This window comes from Cavia porcellus, unplaced genomic scaffold (assembly GCF_034190915.1).
Source record: "Cavia porcellus strain 051 isolate PalLab524CR breed Dunkin Hartley unplaced genomic scaffold, mCavPor4.1 scaffold_17, whole genome shotgun sequence".
Classification (NCBI taxonomy): domain Eukaryota; kingdom Metazoa; phylum Chordata; class Mammalia; order Rodentia; family Caviidae; genus Cavia; species Cavia porcellus.
Genome location: NW_026947500.1, coordinates 67,536,808 through 67,555,681, shown reverse-complemented (window position 1 = coordinate 67,555,681; position 18,874 = coordinate 67,536,808). Strand labels below are relative to the sequence as shown.

The following is an 18,874-nucleotide window of genomic DNA, read 5'->3' as shown; positions in this document are numbered from 1 at the left end:
GAATAGATGCTTCTCAGAAGAGATATAGATGGCTACTGGATACATGAAAAAAATTTGTCCAGAATCTTTGGTCATTAGAGAAATGGAAATCAGAACAACACTGAGATTCTATCTTAGCCACATAATAAAGTCTGTTACTAAAGAATCAAGAAGTAATACGCTGGCAAGACTATGGAAGAAAAAGACCTCTGTACACTGTTGGTGGAAATGTAAGCTACTATACCCATTATGGAAAGTCAGAATGAAGATTCCTCAAAAACCTAAACATAGAAATTCCATTGGTCCAGTTATCACGCCTGGATACCTTCACAGAAAAGTTAAAACCTATACCTTACAGAGATACATCCATATCCATTTTTATAGCAGCATATTCATAATAGCTAAATTTTGGAAATGGCCCATATGTCTACCAACAGATGGATAAAAAAATGTATTTAAACACAATGCAGAATTACTCTGCCATAAAAAATAATGTTTAAGTCATTTGTAGGAAAACAGATTCAACTTGAGACTATAACACTGAGTGAAAAAAATCACAAACAAAAGTTAAATACCACCAGTGGACACATATACTATCCCTGTACTTGGAGACTGAGGCAGGAAGATCACCACCAGTTTGATCCTTCCTGAGGATACAAAGGGAATTCACGGCAAGCCTGAACTGTATAGTGAGTGAGACCTGTCCATAAAGTTAGACATCACGTGATTTTTCTTACATGAAAAACCTAAAGTATAAATAATTTAAAGAACAAAATGAAAAAGAGATGCTGGGAAACAGCGAGGTAGACATCTGTGGAGATGGAGCAGGGATCTGAAATGAAAAGAGAGGGTAGGGGGTCAGGAGATGGGAGGATAAAGCAATTAGGAAACAATGTGGATACTGGGGATTTAGCTTAGTGGCACAAGTGCCTACCTTGCAAGTGTGCAGTCATGAGTTTGACATCCGGTACCAAAAAATAAAAGTAAAATAAAATAAGAAACAATGTGTATATGTACCAGCTCCTCACCATAAATGTAATTGCTATGAATCACAAGTATATACCAACAAATAAAAATAAAAATTAAAAAATAATTCATTGACAACAGCATTAAAAAGAAATTACTTAGAAGTTGGCCATGGTGACACACACTATTATCCCAACACTCAGGAGGCTGAGGCAGGAGGATCGAGTAAGTTCAAGGTCAACCTGAACTACATAGTAATACCCTCTCTCTCAGTCACTCCCTCCCTAAAAAGGAAAGAAATTACTTAGGAACAAAATTTAAAATAGAAATATATGACAAATCAGGCATAGTTAAAAAAAAAAAGCAGGCACAGCAGCACGTATCTGTAATACTAACTACTAAGGAGCCTGAGTCAGGAGGATGGCAAGTTTGAGCACAGTATAGGCACTTTACAAACTCTGTCTCAAAAATTCAGAGTTGGGAATAGAGCTCAGTGGCACAAGGACCTGCCTGGGAGCACAAGGTCCTGAGTTTGATTCCTGGTACCCCCCAAATTAACAAATAAATAAATACATACATACAAAGGGCTGGGAAGATAGCTCAATGGTAGAACACTTCTGGGTTCAATCACAGTACTGCTTACCAACCAAAAACCTAGGCACACACATTAAAATCTAGAAAAAATATTATTAGAGGCCTAGGACTTTAGATCACTCATAAAATCCACACCCAGCACAGGAGGTCTGGGTTCACTCTGTGGCATCCACCAGGAGGAAGATGAATAAAATTGGTCAACAGAGCTGGGCATGGTGGCTCATGCCTGTAATCCCAGTACTTGGGAGGATGAGGCAGGAGGATCATGGAGAATTCGAGACCAGCCTAGGCCACAAAGTGAGCTCAAGGCCAGCCTGAGCTAGATAGAGAGACCCTATCTCATAAAGGCAAAAAAACAAACAAAAAACCCCACAAAAACAAACAGACAAAAAAAAAAAAAAAAAAAAAAACCTGATCAACAGGAATTAAAGAAAAGCTCAGTAAATCAATAGATGACCCCCATTCAAGATTTGAAAACAAATACTAAATGCCAGGTTTTAGCCTTATATGTTAAGATAGCAACACTAACCAGATTGATCAACAGATACAATCTTTTTATTTTGCTTTGTTTTTGGTGCAAAGCTGGGATCAAATGCAAGTTTTGCTTTTATACCAGCCAACTGCTCTACACTGACCAGCATCTGGGCTCCGATGAAATCTTTCCTAAAATTCTACCAGGAGTCAAGCCTGGTAGCTCCCATCTGTAATCCCAGAACTCTGAGAGGCTGAGGCACGAGGAGCACAAATTGAAACCCAGCCTGGGCTTATCAAGATCTTGTCTCAAAATTTTAAAAATTTTGAAAAGGGCCGGGGATATAGCTCAGTGTGTAGGCTCTGGGTTCAATTTGCAGTATCCATTACAAAAAAGAAACCCTATACAGATTCTTTGCATAAGCTGAAATATGATCCTAAAATTCATAGAAAAAAGCAAAGGATCTAGATCCAGATGTAGAATAGGCAAAATAATCTTGGAAAAAAAAAAACCTGGAAAATTCACACTTTCACTTCCAAACCTTACTACAAAGCTATAGTAACACATATTATGGCATCAGCATAAGGATTGACATTAGCCACTGAAAAAGAATTAATAAGAGGACTTCCGGGAGAACATGGCAGACAGATAACAGCAGCTACGGAGGCTCTCTGAAAGACTCAGCTCATAATTCAGGAATGGTGCGGAGTAAGGAGTCATAAGCAGGTGGAGATATGTTCTGCTGACCCAGGAACGAACTGGGCTGAGACAAACCAACTTGGAATGCAGTCCTGGTGCTAGAACAGGAACAGAAAAGCCTCAGTGTGGAGGCTGGAGCCCCCGCCATTGGAAGCCTGGATTTGGGTTTCCTGCCGCGCAGTAGCTGCGTCTACATCTACTCGGCAGGGAGAGAGACGAGCGGAAGCTCTGAGAACAGGAATCAGTGAACGGAGTTGAGAGCGGGACGGGCGTGGAGCCATGCACTGACTTGTGGTGAGGTGAGTGAGAGAAACTGACACTCTACCACAGTTTGACTCCAGCGGAGGACATTCTGGGACTGGGCAGACTTGTGGGAGCAGGGCGCTGTGGCGACTTCAGCCACGTACCCCCCTCTCAAGCGGGATTGGTGAGCAGTGCCTAGCCTATGTGACGCTGCTGGCGGACCCAGTAGACTAGCCAAACCCAGATCCCAGAGCCTGAGGGTGGCCTGGAGGGGTGGGCCCCGTGTAGGCTGCCGGGTCCGTAACTCCCTGGTGCATTGCGGTGGGCAGGAACACCTAGCCGGTGCAATTTGCTCAGGCTGTGGCTGACAGAGAGGGAAGCTGGGCCTCCTATATAAGCTTGCACATATAAGGAACAAAGAATATGGGAAGAGGCAGCAACAAGAAAAGCTCCTCGGCCCCCAATCCTGAGAAATAGGTAATAGCGGACACCGCACCAAGAGACATAAAGCGCCATCTAGAGAGCCTCATAAATCAGTTCAGGAATGAAGTTATCAATGACCTGAAGCTAGAAGTAAGCAGAATAGTTAGAGAAATGCTAAGCACCACCCAAGAAAAAACAGATGGTGGAATGGAAGAACAGAAAAAGAGGGGAGAATTGTTGATGGAGAAAATAGAGAAAGCACAGAATTCGTGAAGCAGGCTCAAAGGGACTACCAAGAAACTAAGAAGTCTATTGAAAACTCGCATAACAGCTTGAAAGAAACTAAGGACAGACTATCTGAACTGGAGGGCAGATTTGTGAGAATGAAATGAAAAACTTCTTAAAAGTAACAAAGAAACAAACAGCAATAATACAAAGACAAGAAGATGATAAGAGGATCCATAACTTAAGAATTAAGAACATAAAAGAAGAAGTAGGGACACAAACAAATGAACTACAAAAGCTACTCACAGAAATAATCCAGGAGAATTTTCCTAATTTAGCAAAAGGTAAAGATACTCAGATGTATGAGGCATACAGGACCCCAGCCACCTACAACCCAAACAGAGCAACACCCAGGCATATAATAATAAAAATTCCAGAAATTCAATAGAAGAACAGAATATTAAAAGCTGTCAGAGACAAGAAACAGACCACTTACAAGGGAACACCCATCAGAATTACAGCAGATTTCTCTGCACAAACCATCAAATCACGAAGAGCATGGGGAGAAATAATTCAAGCTTTGAAAGATAATAATCTCCAGCCAAGATTGAGATATCCTGCACAACTGTCTCTGGAAATTGATGGAAAAACAAGGTGCTTCCAGGATAAAGAGGAACTGGGGGAATTGCAACCACCAGTTCAACTCTACAGAGAGTATTGCAGGATATTCTAAAAAAGAAAAATACAAAGAATCCAGAAATAGTGGCGGGGAGGCCACAATGAATGGAGCAGAGAACAAAATGAAGAAGACAAACTGACAACTAATGACAGAAAAAGAGCTCAACAGAAATGAGGCAGAGAAGATTGGATGATAGGAACAGCTATTTTGGAGAAAATGACATCTTAATAGGTAATACTGATTTAGTATCATCTTATTTTGAAGTCTCATCAAATTTTTGTTCTTCTGTCTCCATTGGTCTAAACAGGTTGTATCTTATTGGATTTTATTATGTACGATAGTATAAGCAAAAACTTTTAAAGACAAGGAGATTATACAGAAACCATTGTTCATTTTCTGTTATTTGAGTCTAAATACCCTGTAATGCTGTCATTCTCTTAAATGGTTTTACATTGTTTTGATATATTTAATGCTACAATATACGAAGTTGTACTCAAGGATTTCAAGGAAAGAGACAATATGATAACTACTTTTAGGTCAGGATTATCTGGTGGTGAAACACTATTCTGCTTAAATGGTTATGTTTTGATCTGCGCTGATTTGCTGTTATGCCCTCTTTTATCTCAATCTCCACTCCATTATTTACTTTTTTATTTTTATCCTTTTAATTAAGGTAAAAATAAATAAAAATATCAGGATATATTTTAGCAACCCACTTTGACTTTCCATTATCTTGATTTAAAGCCCTGTATTACTATCACCATCTTGTTTTTGACTGATGTCCCCCTATTCTGCTTTGCTTGATAGTACCAGGTTCGAAAGTTTAGGCAACGGCTGTGAAGATAGTGAGATTCATTATGACGCCCATTCTCGATGACTTTTATCTACTTTTGAAGACCTACAATGTCTCCAATGTTTTGGTTTTGTCGGTTTGGTTCTTTACTGTTTTGTTCAATTTTATTATAACTGATGATATAGGCAATTCTATTAGAGATAGCGGGAGGCATTATGGTAACCATTATTGATCACCTTGTATTATGCTTTTACATTATCTATTATGTCCACCCTTTTGATTTGATTGACTCTGTTTTGTTATGTCACATTTGGTTCTACTCCCTTCCAAAAAAGTAATAAGAACTGTGGGAGTAACAAAACCCAAAATGTGTAATTGTCATTGTACAAAAGAGAGGAAAAGAAAGTGCTCTAAATGATATAACTGCATGTATATTTAAGTGTATATGATAGAAAATGATATCACAGAGTTTTATTGGATCATTGAACAGAACTGTTTGCAGTCTCACTGTTGGAAGGTCCACTTTACAAGCTTTAACTTTGTGACTTGAACAATTATTTCTAAAATGACAGTATGTAATCCATTAACTAGTGATTTCCTACTGTTTATTTTTTTCTGTAAATCTGTATAACTTGTACCCTTTCTCTGCTTTTTTTTCTCCTGAAATAAAATTTTTTAAAAATACACAAGTAAGGAATTAATAAGAGTTCAGAAAATACAGATAAATCAGAGTTCACCTTTGTACTGTAAGCAATGCTATCAAGAAAGAAATTAAACCAGAATACACAAAATAAACCATCTTAAATCTCAAATCTGACAAGTGATTGGTATCTAGAATATATAAGGAACATGTTCACTCAGTAAAAACAGACAAACCAATTTAAAAATCAGAGAACTCAATTTAAAAAACAGACAATCTAATTTCAAAATGCGTCAAGAATTTAAGCACATATTTCTCTATAGAAGCTATACATCCAGGTGGTAAACATAAACAGGCACTCACACTCAGTCACTGGGTCAAAACAAATTAAACCACAATGAAAACCAACTCAACAAGAGTTGACAAGAATGTGAAGAATATGAGAAGGAGATAAAAATAAAAGAATCAAGAAGTGTGATGTGCATGTCCCAACTTCCCAGGATGAATGTAATCATTATGTGCTGCATACATGGACTAATAAATATTTTTAATTCATTTTTTAAAATACAAAAAAAAAAAAAAAAAAAGCCTGGATTGATGGTGCACTCCTGTAATTCCAGCACTAGGGAGGCAGATTGTTGCAAATTCAAGACCAGCCTGGGCTAAAATGTGAGCCTAAGGCCAACCTGAACCAAACAGCAAGACCTTATCTCAAAAAAGACAAAAAATAAAAAATAAATAAAAGATAAAGTGGAGAATGTGGCACCTTCACACATTGCTGGAGGGGACATAAACACTCTGATTTGCAAAAAGAGTATGACCAGCCCTTTAACATGCTACCAAGTGATCCATACGTTGGCATATATCCAAGAAAAATGAAAACCTTTGTCTAAAGTAAAAGACAATCTTCCCCTAGAGAAGTAAGAACATAGGAGTAGAGGGGAAGAAAAGAGGTGGAGACAGGGAAGAAACTAATCAATATATATGTATGTGCAGCATACAAAAATGAATTGCATTATTCTATATCCCTATCATGCATTAATTTAAGAATGCCTACATAGCCGGGTGGAGAGACACAGAGCTATAAATCTCAGCACCCTGGGAGGCTGAGGCAAGAGATTCACACGTTTAAATCCAGCCTGGGCAAGTTAGCAAGACTCTTGTTTCAAAATAAAAAATAAGCCAGGCTTAGTATCTCATGCCTGCAATTACAGCACTCAGGAAGGCTGAGGATTCCAGTGATCAATGCCACCCTGGAGCACATAGTGAGTTCAAGGCCCACTGGACTGCATAGCAAAAGTTTTTTTCATAAACAGCAAGCTAAAAAAAATTATGTTTCCCAGAAAACCATGCTCAAGATCAATGAAGACAGCCAAGGTTAGCTCAGTGGCACAAGCAGCTGCATGGCATGCGCAAGGTCATGAGTTCAATCCCCGGTATAAAAAACCAAAAACAGTAACAGAAAGATCAATGAAGACATGAAGAACCTTTGTTAACCTTACCCAAGAAAGCCAAGTTTCTATAGTTCTCCAGCATCACGTCTCGATAGAGTTCTGTCTGAAGTGGGTCCAGCAGCTTCCACTCTTTCTTGGTGAAATCTATGGCCACATCCCCGAAGGTTACCAAGCTCTAGAATAACAACACATTGATGTAAACCACAGACCAACCCCTGCAATGTTCCTGGGAAGCTTAGGAGCAACATACGACACTGGAAGTGCAAAGCCTGCTTCACAGTGACGGCAGGCAGGACTGAAGACAACCAGGGTTCAGTGATCCAAAACTTCCCTTCTGTATTTGTGCCCACTCCCTAAGTGATCTTGTCTGATCTTCTGAATTTAAAGCATCTTAACACATAATGAAATACACATCTCCAAGTTTGAGAGTTTACACTCCGGTTTGTCTACTGTCTCCTACCTCTCGTTTAACTTGAACACAATGCAAGCATGAGAGAAATACAAGCTTAATGAGTAAATCATTTTCCCTGGAATGATTACACAACAGTCCTGTAGTGTCCTTCTTGCATTTTATTTGTTTACTTCTTTTGTTTTGTTATTATTTGTTTTTGTTGTTTCTTTGAGACAGAGTCTCACTGCATAGTCCAGGCTGGACTTGAATTTGCTATGCAGCCCAGTCTTCAAACTTGCAATCCTCCTGCCTCAGACTCGCCAGAGTCGGAATCACAGGCATATGCCACCACAACTGGCCTTATAACTATTACTGTACCTAACACTAAGCAAGAGGAACAACAAAGAAAGAAAGGAGAGAAATCTTGACTCACCTGTGATGCACAGTAAATGTTTTCCACCTTTGGGATCCTCTGATGTGTAAAAGTAGGAGTTTGAAGAGGCACTGGAGAGAAAAAAGACGTGAGGCTCCACTTGCACACAGCAGCACCACACTCAGAGCCTAGAAGCACTGCCTATATTAGTCAGCTTCTCATCACTATAATAAAGTACCAGACACAAACTAACTTTATAGTTAGCCCAGCTTTGAAGGCTGAACTTTAGAGTATTACAAAGTTCTGCTGATGGCCCCTCATGCTGTGGCTGTCTCATCTTTCAGTGGATATCAACAGTGGGAAGGGCCACATTACAAAAGGGAACCACAGGGGCTGGGGATTTAGCTCAGCGGCATAAGCGCCTGCCTTGCAAGCAGGCAGTCATGAGTTCGATCCCGGGACCGATAAAAAGGAAAAAGACCAAAAAAAAAAAAAACAAAAAAAAAAAAAAACAAAAAAACAAAAGGGAACCACAGACAAGCTGAGCAGGACTAGGTTCAGGTCTTTATAATAATGCTCTCATGAAAAGTTATAAGGACCCCATGAGAAATACTTTAACCTATGTGTGTCCAATCTTTTGGTTTGCCTGGACCACCCTGAGGGAAGAGGAATTATTTTGGGCCTCATGTAAAATATACAATAAAGTTAATGAATATAAGTAACAAAATTTCTTTTAAAATTATATCTATTTAACCATTAAAAGAAGAGGACATGTTGCAGGAACATCATATGTTTAAGACTGGCCTGGGCAATTTAGTAACTTAGTAAGACCCTATGCCCAAATAAAGAAATTTAAAAATGGACTAGGTATGTAGCTCATGCAAAGGCCCTGGGCTCAATCTCTAGTACTGTAAAAGAAGAAAAGAGAAGGGAAGAAAAGATAAGGGAAGGGAAAGGAAACGAAGGGAAAGGGAAAAAAGAAACATGAGAAGAGAAGAGGAAAGAAAAGAAAAGAGAAAAGGGGAGGATAAGCAGTCATGGGTCAAGCCTAGCTTAAGGTAATACCCTACCTTACCCAGAACAAGCCACTAGGCTTTTTTTATGCCTTTTCTTTCTTTTTGATTTTTCTTCTAGTGCTGAGGTTGAATAAAGGTCTGGTGTATACTTGGCAAATATTCTTTCACTGACTACATCCCCAACTCTGTTTCTGGAATTTTGCACTTAATATTTTCAGACCACAGTTGACCATGCATACTGAAACCTCAGGAAGAAAAACTACAGGTAGATAATACGGGGTTTGTGTATAATGCTAATAAAGGTAGGTAAAGTACAGACCCAATCTGAAACAACAGAAAACCTAACCTGTAGTTGCTAAGGTATGAAATAAGAAGGTGATGATAGCAAAATAGTAAGCCCTGTGTGGATCTCTCCTCCGGTATTAAGCTTGAACTTTGTAATGTCAAAGAAAAATAGATTCACATTCAGTGATACTGGATGGTTTAGTATTTTAAGGAATGATTCCATAATGATTGAAAACAATGATAAGCAAAAGTTGTCATTAGCTATGCAAAGTGGGACAGAGACGATGGCTCCAAGTATAAATGCTAAAAGGGGAAATAGATTTTTTCCCTCAGATCTTAGGAAAGCAGAAAGTGACAGGTAAAAGACGAAAGATCATCAGGGAAACCTGAAGCCACTCAGAAAGAAACTCACACTAAATGTTCTGTGCTTTCATCTGGTTGTGGTTCAGATCTACAATGTCCCCTACCAGTCTCCTGGGTTCACAGGTAGAGCTTGTGGAAGGTGACTGAGGATGAGGACTCCAACTCATCTGTGACTCACCCATTAACAAGATCACAGCTTGATGGCATATTTAGGAGGTGATGGGAATTTGGAAGGTGAAAGGAATGGTTCATGGAGACGCGTTTTTGCAGACTGTATTTTGTCCCCGTTTTCTTCCTCTCTGGCATTTTACCTTTTTGCTTTCTGGCTACCTTAAGGTGAGCAGTTTCCCTGAGGTGCCCTCCCATGACATTTCTTCCTCACCAGAAATCTAAAGCAAAGGAGCCAGCTGATCATGATCTGAAACCCTGAGCCAAAATAAACTTTTCTTCCTTTAAGTTGTTTTTGTCAGGTGTTTGGTCAGAACAACAAAAAATTAACACACTTCCAGAGCTTAAAGCATTTTTAAAACAATCACAATGGACATTTTTATAATGTAGCACCCCCTTCCCCAACCAGAGCTGTTACTCAAAACACTCACATATGTCTGCTGCTCACCTGAACAAGGGTCTTGATGAATTTTTTTCTCCACAGTCTTTAGGTGATGTTCCTGTTCCAGTTGGGTGATCAGAGTAGGTTTGCTGAGCTTATGTCCTACGAGGAAGAAGGAAACAAGAGAGGATATTAAAATGTAAACAACTACCAAGACATTGTGGCAACTGGGTTTTTGAGGCTCTGGAGGTAGATCAACTATGGGTTTAGGAATAGCAAAATGAGCCAGATGTGGTGCTGAATGCTTATAATACCAGCACTCAGGAGGTTGAGGCAGAAGTACTGCTTAAATCCAAGTGTTGGAGACCAGCCTATACAGCATAAGATCATCTCAACAAATGATAAAGAATGGGACAATGAAGGCTTTGGTTAATTCCCTTTGCTACTAAAACAGACAAAATAATTAAAATCAATTCCTTCAGATCTCTAGGAATTAACTAAAATCACAGAACAAAGAGAAAATATACAGCCATGAGAAATCACTGAACTTTTGTGAGAGAGCAGATTCTGTGACAATTAAATATAGAATCATAGAAATCCCTGGGCATCCTTATTGCTACTGAATATAATGTCTAGGGATGGTCAGGCCCAGTATTTGCATATCAGCTAGGAGGCACATCCTCTCACACGTGATCTTTACACAACTTGTACTACCTAATGCAACATAAATGCTACATAATGTTATGCTGCATTGATTATGCAATAATGATAAAAAAGTATACACATATTCAGTACAAATTGCTTTCAAGTATATAAGATCAGCAGTTGGTTGAATTCATTCATGTGGAATCCATGAAGACTGAGGTTTCATCACTTGTTTCTTACTCTGCCTCCCTCCCCACATCACTAGCATGGCAGCCAAAAGCCAGCACCACCAAAGCCAACAGAGAGGTAGCCTTTTTAGAAGCTGTTAAAAGCACCAAATCCAGGCATGAGAGCGTATCTTTGCAACTCCAGCACTTTGGAGACAGAGCTGGAGGACTGTAGATTCAAGCATGCCTGGACTACAAGACTATATTTAAATAATCCTAACAATAATAATAATAACGTAAGTATGCATTTTTTTTTCTGAACATGTAGCTGCCTAGAGAATCTTTACTTTCAGATTATCATGGCTGTTTAGTTTTACTCAGAATTTAACAAGAAAAAATCCTTACCAACTAAGTACAAATGCTTCTCAGTTTACATTATGGATCTGTCCCAGTAAAATCATCATAAATTGAAAGTATAATTTGTGGGGCTGGAGGTTTAGCTCAGCGGCATAAGCGCCTGCCTTGGAAGCAGGCAGTCATGAGTTCAATCCCTGGTACCGATAAAAAGGAAAAAGAAAAAAAAAAAGTATAATTTGCCAAAAACAAGCTAGGCATGGTAGGACATGACTATAATCCAACAATCCAGACGCTAAAGCAAGAGAATCACTACAAATTTGAGGTCACGTTAAGCTACACATTGAATTCCAAGCCAGAATGAGCTAACCAGCAAGATTCTGACTATAAATAAATAAATAAATAAATAAATAAGAAAAACCCTATTTTAAACAAATTAGTAAATATTTCAAGTAACTGATTGAACACAGGTTAACTGTTCCTTTTTTTTTTTGTCTTTTTCGTTTTTATCGGTACCAGGGATCGAACTCTCGACTGCCTGCTTGCAAGGCACGCACTTATGCCACTGAGCTAAATCCCCAGCCCCAGGTTAACTGTTCCTTATCCAAAATGTGCAGAATAAAAACATTTCAGAACATGGAATCTTTTTGATTTTGGAATGTTTGCACACTTAGAAGCTGAGCATCTCTAATCCAAAAATTATAATCTAAAATGCTCTAAAATCCAAAACTTCTGATCTAACATGAGGTTCATAAATAGCCTCTGGAACATTTTTATTTCAGATTTTGGGGATTATGGATGCTTGACCCATACCTGTGTCACAAAAATGCTGATAACACAAAGTGTTACACACAAAACTTCATTAGCTGTTTATTCTTCCAACTGCATTATTCACTTATGGCTGCAGCTCTCTGACCCATACACAGTGAGAATACGGCACTGCATATCATAGATTAAAGAAAGATAAAAATTCTAATTTCAAAGAATGGTTGAGACTAAATGGTTATCCCTTCTACACCACTGTAAAATCAAAATTGTTCATCAGCTAGGGGCAGCGACACTCACCCACAATCCTAGCTGCTAAGGAGGCGAAGGCTGGACAACTGAGACTGAGAAAACAAGCTTGGATAACATAGTAAGACCTTGTCTCAAAAACAAATTAACTCAAACCAAAAAGAGTCTGCCTGTACTGACAAAAAGTAATACCCTGCTGGCCACATGACCAGATACTTACAGGCTATTATTTTACTTAGTGCTGACTAGGAATTTAAAAAGAAAACATGGAGAACTAGACAATCACAAAGAATGTTGGGAATCTCCAGGTTCCTTCCATGGAAAGGTTGACCATGAAGATATAGGACAAGAGAAACCAAGTCACTTACCCGTCACTGACTGTAAGACTAACTCAAGCAAGAAATGGAAGCTAATGCTACATTATGTTACCTGAAGCATCAAGGAATCACGAAGACTTAGGACACATTTTCTGAAAAATCTCCTTACTGCACAGACAGAAATCAAAAGGACCTGAGGATGATCCCTCAGAAGTCAGGATTAAAAATAAGAGGAAGCACCTTTGAGGGAACAACCTTTCAGAGCTGGAGATGGCTCTGCAACAGAAGCTTTGTGAAGCATGCATAAAACACTGGGGTCAATCTCCAGTGTTGTAAAAAACAAAAAACAAAATAATCTGCATCACAAGTTGGTTGGGACTCTCTCATCCCAGAAAGCTATGCTCAAGAACAATGAAGAAATGAAGAGTTTGTGTGATGCTTACCCAGGGAAGCCAAGTTTCTGTAGTTCTCTAGCATCACGTCTCGGTAGAGTTCTCTCTCAGATGGATCCAGCAATTCCCACTCCCCTCTGGTAAAGTCTATGGCCACATCCTCAAAGGTTATGGAGCTCTAGAATACCAACACATTGGCATAAACCACCGACCAACCCCACCAGTGACCCTGGAAATATTAGGAACAACAACACTGGAGGTGAAGACCTGCTTCATAGTAACTGTAGACAGGACAGGGTGCATCCAGGGCTCAGTCCTCAGAACCTTTTCTTCTCTATTCCTACTCACTTCCTAAGTGATTCCATTCAGGCTCCAGGATTTCTTTCTCTTTTTCTTATTTTTGGTTTTTGACACAGGGTCTTGCTATGTAGTTCAGGCTGGCCTTGAACTTGCTATGGAGCCCAAGGTGACTGAATTTCCTACCTCAGCCTCCTGAGTTGGTATTATAGGCTTGTACCACCATTCCTGGTTCCAGTCTCCAAGATTTGAAGCAGCACAGGAGCTACATATGACAGCCTATGTCTCTAATCATAGTATAGGAGAGGCTGAAGTAAGAGGACTACAATTTCAAGCCTACTCTGGACAGCTTGGCAAAAGTCTCTAAAATTAGAAAGGCTGGGATTATAGTTCAGTGATACAGGGCTGGCCTAAAATGTACTAGGCCTTTGGTTCAGTTTCCACAAACACATATGAAAATGGACTTAAACCACCCCTAACACATGATGAAATGTGTGTCTTCATGTCTCCACCTCTAGCCTGTGACATTTTACATTTCTATTCCCTTCCACCTCCAGGTCCATCATAAGAATTGATCATATAGCAAGAATGGGAAAGTGACATGCTTTGTGATTAAATCATTTGCCTCAGAATGAGCACATTTTGGGGGACTAGGTAAGTCCTGAATGTTTCTTTTAATTTCTCTACCAGCACTAAGCAAGAGGAATATTGTGAGTAGTGGTAACATCTTATTGATGATTCTGAAACTTGCGGTCAAAGTTCTGGAGAAGCAGGTTGAACTGTGATACCGCAGGGTGTTAGCAGTCATATTCATGCCAGGACAGGAAGGTATTTTATGAGAAAGACACTATTTTGAGAGGGGGGAAGGTAGGGAGAGGAAAAAGCTGTAAAAATAAAATTAAGAGGCATTACATACAAGTATCAACTTCCCATCATGAATGCAATCATTATCTACAGCAAACTGTACTAATTCATTAAAACAAAATGGAACAGAAAACACCTTGACTCACCTGTGACTCACAACTGATGCTTTCCATTTCTGTGATTCTTTGATGTTCCCAGGAAGGGACTTGAACAGGTAGAGCTAGAGAAGACATTACAGTCCCATGAGGAATGGATGTAGAGTTTCAATTTTCTTAGACAAGGTATGACCATTAATTGTGACATGTCAACTTAATTAGATTATAAAATGTTTAGCAGATGAGTAAAGCTTTTGAATGTGTCTAGGCAGTTAAGGAAGCATGATCTTGGGGAATACATTCATCCCTAGACCCTTCCTCTCTATCCTCCTGCTCAGCTTCACAGCCATCATGAACTCAGCAGCTTTGTTATGCCAAGTCCTCCTGCCATGATGTTCCTGTCTTTGATCCAGCTGACTGTGGACTGAATCCCTTGGAACCCCCTCTCCTGCTTTTAGTTCTGAGTGTTAAGTGTTAGGTCCCAACAAAGAAAAAGCTGATACACAGACAATTCAAATTCAGAAAGGTGGAGCTGTTTTCTTTCCCAATATCATTGAAACCATATATGGGAAACAAAGTATCATCCCTAACATTTCTGTCCCCTTCAACTGCACATATACATTTTTACTCCACAATCTCAAAGGGCAATGAATCAAATGAGCAAACTGAGGAGCTCAAAGTGATCATCAAGCTCTATACCCTCCTTTTCTCAATTTAGCTCCTCTCTATTCCTCTTCCACAGCCATTAAGCTTCCTTCGTTCGTGCCTGCTCCATAAAGAAGGTAGCCCTCCTTGGGCTAGGGATTTAGCTCAGTGGCATAAGTACCTGCCTGGCAAGTGCAAGGTCATGAGTTCAATCCTCGGTATCACACACACAAAAAAAATAAATAAGAGAAGGTAGCCCTCCTTTAGGCTGAAGCAAATCCATCCAGGACCTTACCAAGTATGATGGATGGATTTGCAGCTGCCATTCTGCAAGTCTACAAGTTAATACACTCAGCAGCCAGGAGAACCAAGGTGCTTCGTATCTTGCTGCCAGCCAGGAAAGGCTCTGAAACAAACATTAAAATTAGGTTGGTGGTAAACACCCAAAGCAACAGGATTAGCAACCTGGGCAGTTTAGCAAGACCCTGTCTCAAAATAAAAAGGGTTGTGGAGGAGCCAAGGATATAGCTCCGGGGCACAGCCCTACCCTGGCAAGCATGAGATAGTGAGTTTTGATCCCTGGTATAAAAAACAAAACAAAAAATGACTGTGGATATTGTTAGGAGTAGAACACTCTGAGATCTATCCCCAGTACTGCAAATAAGTGAATAAAAAGATATTGGCCGTGAACAATCTATCCCTCAGATGTATCCAATTGAATAATTTGTCCCAGGATATTTGTTTCAAGTACTGAGCACTGAACTCAGGAAATTAGCATGCTAGGCAGGCGCTCTACCACTAAGCTACAACCCAGCCTTTTTTATTTTATTTTGAGACACTCTCAATAATGTATACAATATGGAAGCAAATCTTAATGCAGGACCTTAAACTTTGAAACCAGGGGTCAGGGGGAGCTAGGGATGTAGCTCAGTGTCTAGGATATTATAGTACTGATATTTAGTTAGAAATATAAGTCAATTGTACATCCCTGAGTGCCCCAAAAATGTACTTAACCCTTTTCAACTGATTTTACCAGTACTCAAGAAAATAAAATATGTAAAAATATTTCCCAAGTAATCCTGACAGGATAAGCAGATCTCCACATGGAAGATGAACTTGATCATCCACACCATATATGAAGCTGTCTTAAAATGAACCATTCACCTAGAGTTGGGAGTGATGGTGCACAGCAAATCTGAGGCCAGCCTGGGCTACATAGTGAGCAGAGACCCTGTCCCAAACAAGCAAACAACACATCCTGCTAATCCATATGTACCATACAAAACTAAACCTCCCACAGAATCATGATAGGAATCAGTACATTTTCATGGCCTTAAACAATGCTTTAAGTATAACACCAAAAATGCTACTGCTAAGGAAACAGGAAGATAAACAGAACTTCTTCCAAATTAAAAACTTTGGTGATTCAAAGTACATCTCTTGCAAAGTATACAAATATCAAAACATCATTTAGTATCCTACACATAAAAATTTTTAAGTTTTTATGCATCAGTTAAAAATAAATTTAAGGATAAATCAATAAATAAATAAATAAATTTAAGGGCTATGGATGTGTACGTGAGAAATCTGGGGTTCAAGCCCCACTATTGGGTGTGGGGAAAACAAAATTAATTACTTAAAAAGTGGAAAAAAAGACTGCTAGAATTATAACAAATGTAGTTTTCCAATTGTTGCTCTGCCCTACCCCACTCCATCCTCGTGTTGGGGTCTTTTGTACTGAATGAACTACAACTCCTGCCTTTTTTGTTTATTTATTTTTGCCTTTTTCCTTTTTTATCGGTACCAGGGATCAAACTCACGACTGCCTGCTTGCAAGGCAGGCACTTATGCCGTTGAGCTAAATCCCCAGCCCTCTTAAGTTTGTTTTTGAGACAGTATTTTCATTAAACCCAAACTGGGCCTGCCTCAGTTTCCCAGAGTGCAGAGATTACAGGCCTGTGCCATTGCCCCAGGCTTAGTTTCATACCACCAGTCTGATGGTTCACAATGTTCCACTCACCACATATGGCTAGTTGATATTTACGTTGGCAGAGAAGTGACATACAGCCTGGCGTGGTGGTGCACACTGGTAATTCCAGAGTTCTAGGAGGCTGAGGCAGAAGGATCACGAATTCAAGCCCCGCCTGGGAAATTTAGTGAGTTAGCAAGACTCTGTCTCAACATAAAAAATAAAAATGGGTTGGGGATGTAACTCAGTGCCAAGATCTTAGATTCATTCCCTCCCCTACTCCCGAAAGTGATACACAGAAACCAAAAGGCAGGTTGAAACATTCGGAGACAGCTCAATAGGTGACCGCATGGCGCTCACCTTGAATTCCGATGGAAGTTTGTAGGCGTGGCTCACACTGTCAGGTCTGTGACTGGTGGAAACCTTTTAGGAGAGCCAAAGGTTTACTTAGCAATTTAGATTGCAATTCACTAAGTACAAGTACAGAGGTGCCTTTAGACAAAATTTAAAATATATCCCTAGGCAGCATTAATCCAAAATTAGTCCATCGCCAGGAGCGAAAGTAAAGGGAAGCAGGGGCTGGGGATTTAGCTCAGCAGCATAAGCGCCGGCCTTGCAAGCATGTGGTTGTGAATTCAATCCCTGGTACCGGTAAAGATACGAGAAAGAAAGAAAGAAAGTAAAGGGAAGGGGAAGTAAAATGAGTGAAAATGTGTTGCCCATCCAGGTATCAATTCCTCCACAAAGACTGTAATAATGAAATACTACAAATGTGTACAAGTAAAAATGTTACATTTGTTACAAACAAAATTAATTCAATTTAACATACTATACCCAGTAAAGTTACTAGTGATTTAGATATAAACAGACACTAGTGGATCATTGGCATGCCATCCTTCATTCTTTGACTGCTGCAATTAACTGAAACTGAAGAGTAATCTTTCAGCTGTCTTTCTACCAACCCACAGGCTGGAGTCAAAACCAAAAGCATCCTTGACTAAGCCCATAACATCCACTGAAAATCTAAAAATTTAACACGACATATATGACACACACAAGCTTAAGTAGTGGTGGCTTTCCTTACATAAGAATTTCAAAGAATATATCTCTTAAAGACCAAACTAAATGATAACAGGGAACAGGGCAGATAGACCTTTGGAAATGGGAAAGGGATTGAGATGGAAGAAGGGAGATGGGAGCAGAAGGTAAAGTGATGAAAAAAGAACTGAGATGTGTTTTATACGTGTACCAGCTCCCCACAATGAATCTAATCACTGTATACGGCAAACATGGACTAATAAAAGCTTAAAAGCAAAAGGCTTGGCAGGAAGAAGTATGTTATCTACACCGTAGTGTACTTGCCTAGCATCCCCTACCTCAACAGCTGCTCACCCTGAGGGACTGGATCACTTACTCTTACCAGCAAACGATAGCAGCCATTTCTTCACATGTATTTATTAATTAACTCCTACTAATTGAACATATTAATAGGATTCACCATGATATTTCCCTATAGCTTACAGTGTACACTGATCATATTCAACTATTCTTCCATGCACCTCACCCTCCCACCCTCACTTTGCACACTTCAGGATCTCAAACAATTACAATTCTATGAGAAATCTGAAAGTATTCCTTGGTATACCTCTCTTCCCTGCAACTGCGCAGAAATCCACCGAAACTCAGAATTTCTAATTCAAAATCTGTCTTCTCCCCACCACTAAAATCTGATCAATTCAATGGCAATTCTTTTTCCTTTTTCTCACTTCTTATTTTTTAAAATTTTTATTGGTTCATGTTTGCAGTACACAATTATAACATTCATTATGGAATTGGTATAGGTACATAACACATTTTTCTTTTTTTTTTTTTTTTTTATCGGTACCGGGAATCGAACTCACGACTGCCTGCTTGCAAGGCAGGCACTTATGCCGCTGAACTAAATTCCCAGCCAACATTTTAATCCTTTT

The 18,874-nt window shown here is 39.5% G+C and overlaps 1 protein-coding gene across 1 annotated transcript in view; it reads right to left on the bottom strand.

Moving 5' to 3' along the window:
* Nucleotides 1-15,342, bottom strand: part of LOC134471037 (zinc finger protein 560-like) — a 28,636-nt gene extending 13,294 nt beyond the window's left edge. The window contains exons 1-6 of the mRNA XM_063228613.1: nucleotides 15,231-15,342; nucleotides 14,342-14,415; nucleotides 13,086-13,212; nucleotides 10,212-10,307; nucleotides 7,992-8,062; nucleotides 7,216-7,342 (exon numbers count right to left, since the gene is read on the bottom strand). Coding sequence (XP_063084683.1) covers nucleotides 7,216-7,342; nucleotides 7,992-8,062; nucleotides 10,212-10,307; nucleotides 13,086-13,212; nucleotides 14,342-14,415; nucleotides 15,231-15,261 — 526 coding nt within the window. The 5' untranslated portion in view covers nucleotides 15,262-15,342. The remainder of the gene's footprint in view (nucleotides 1-7,215; nucleotides 7,343-7,991; nucleotides 8,063-10,211; nucleotides 10,308-13,085; nucleotides 13,213-14,341; nucleotides 14,416-15,230) is intronic.
* Between the last annotated feature and the right edge of the window lie 3,532 nt (nucleotides 15,343-18,874).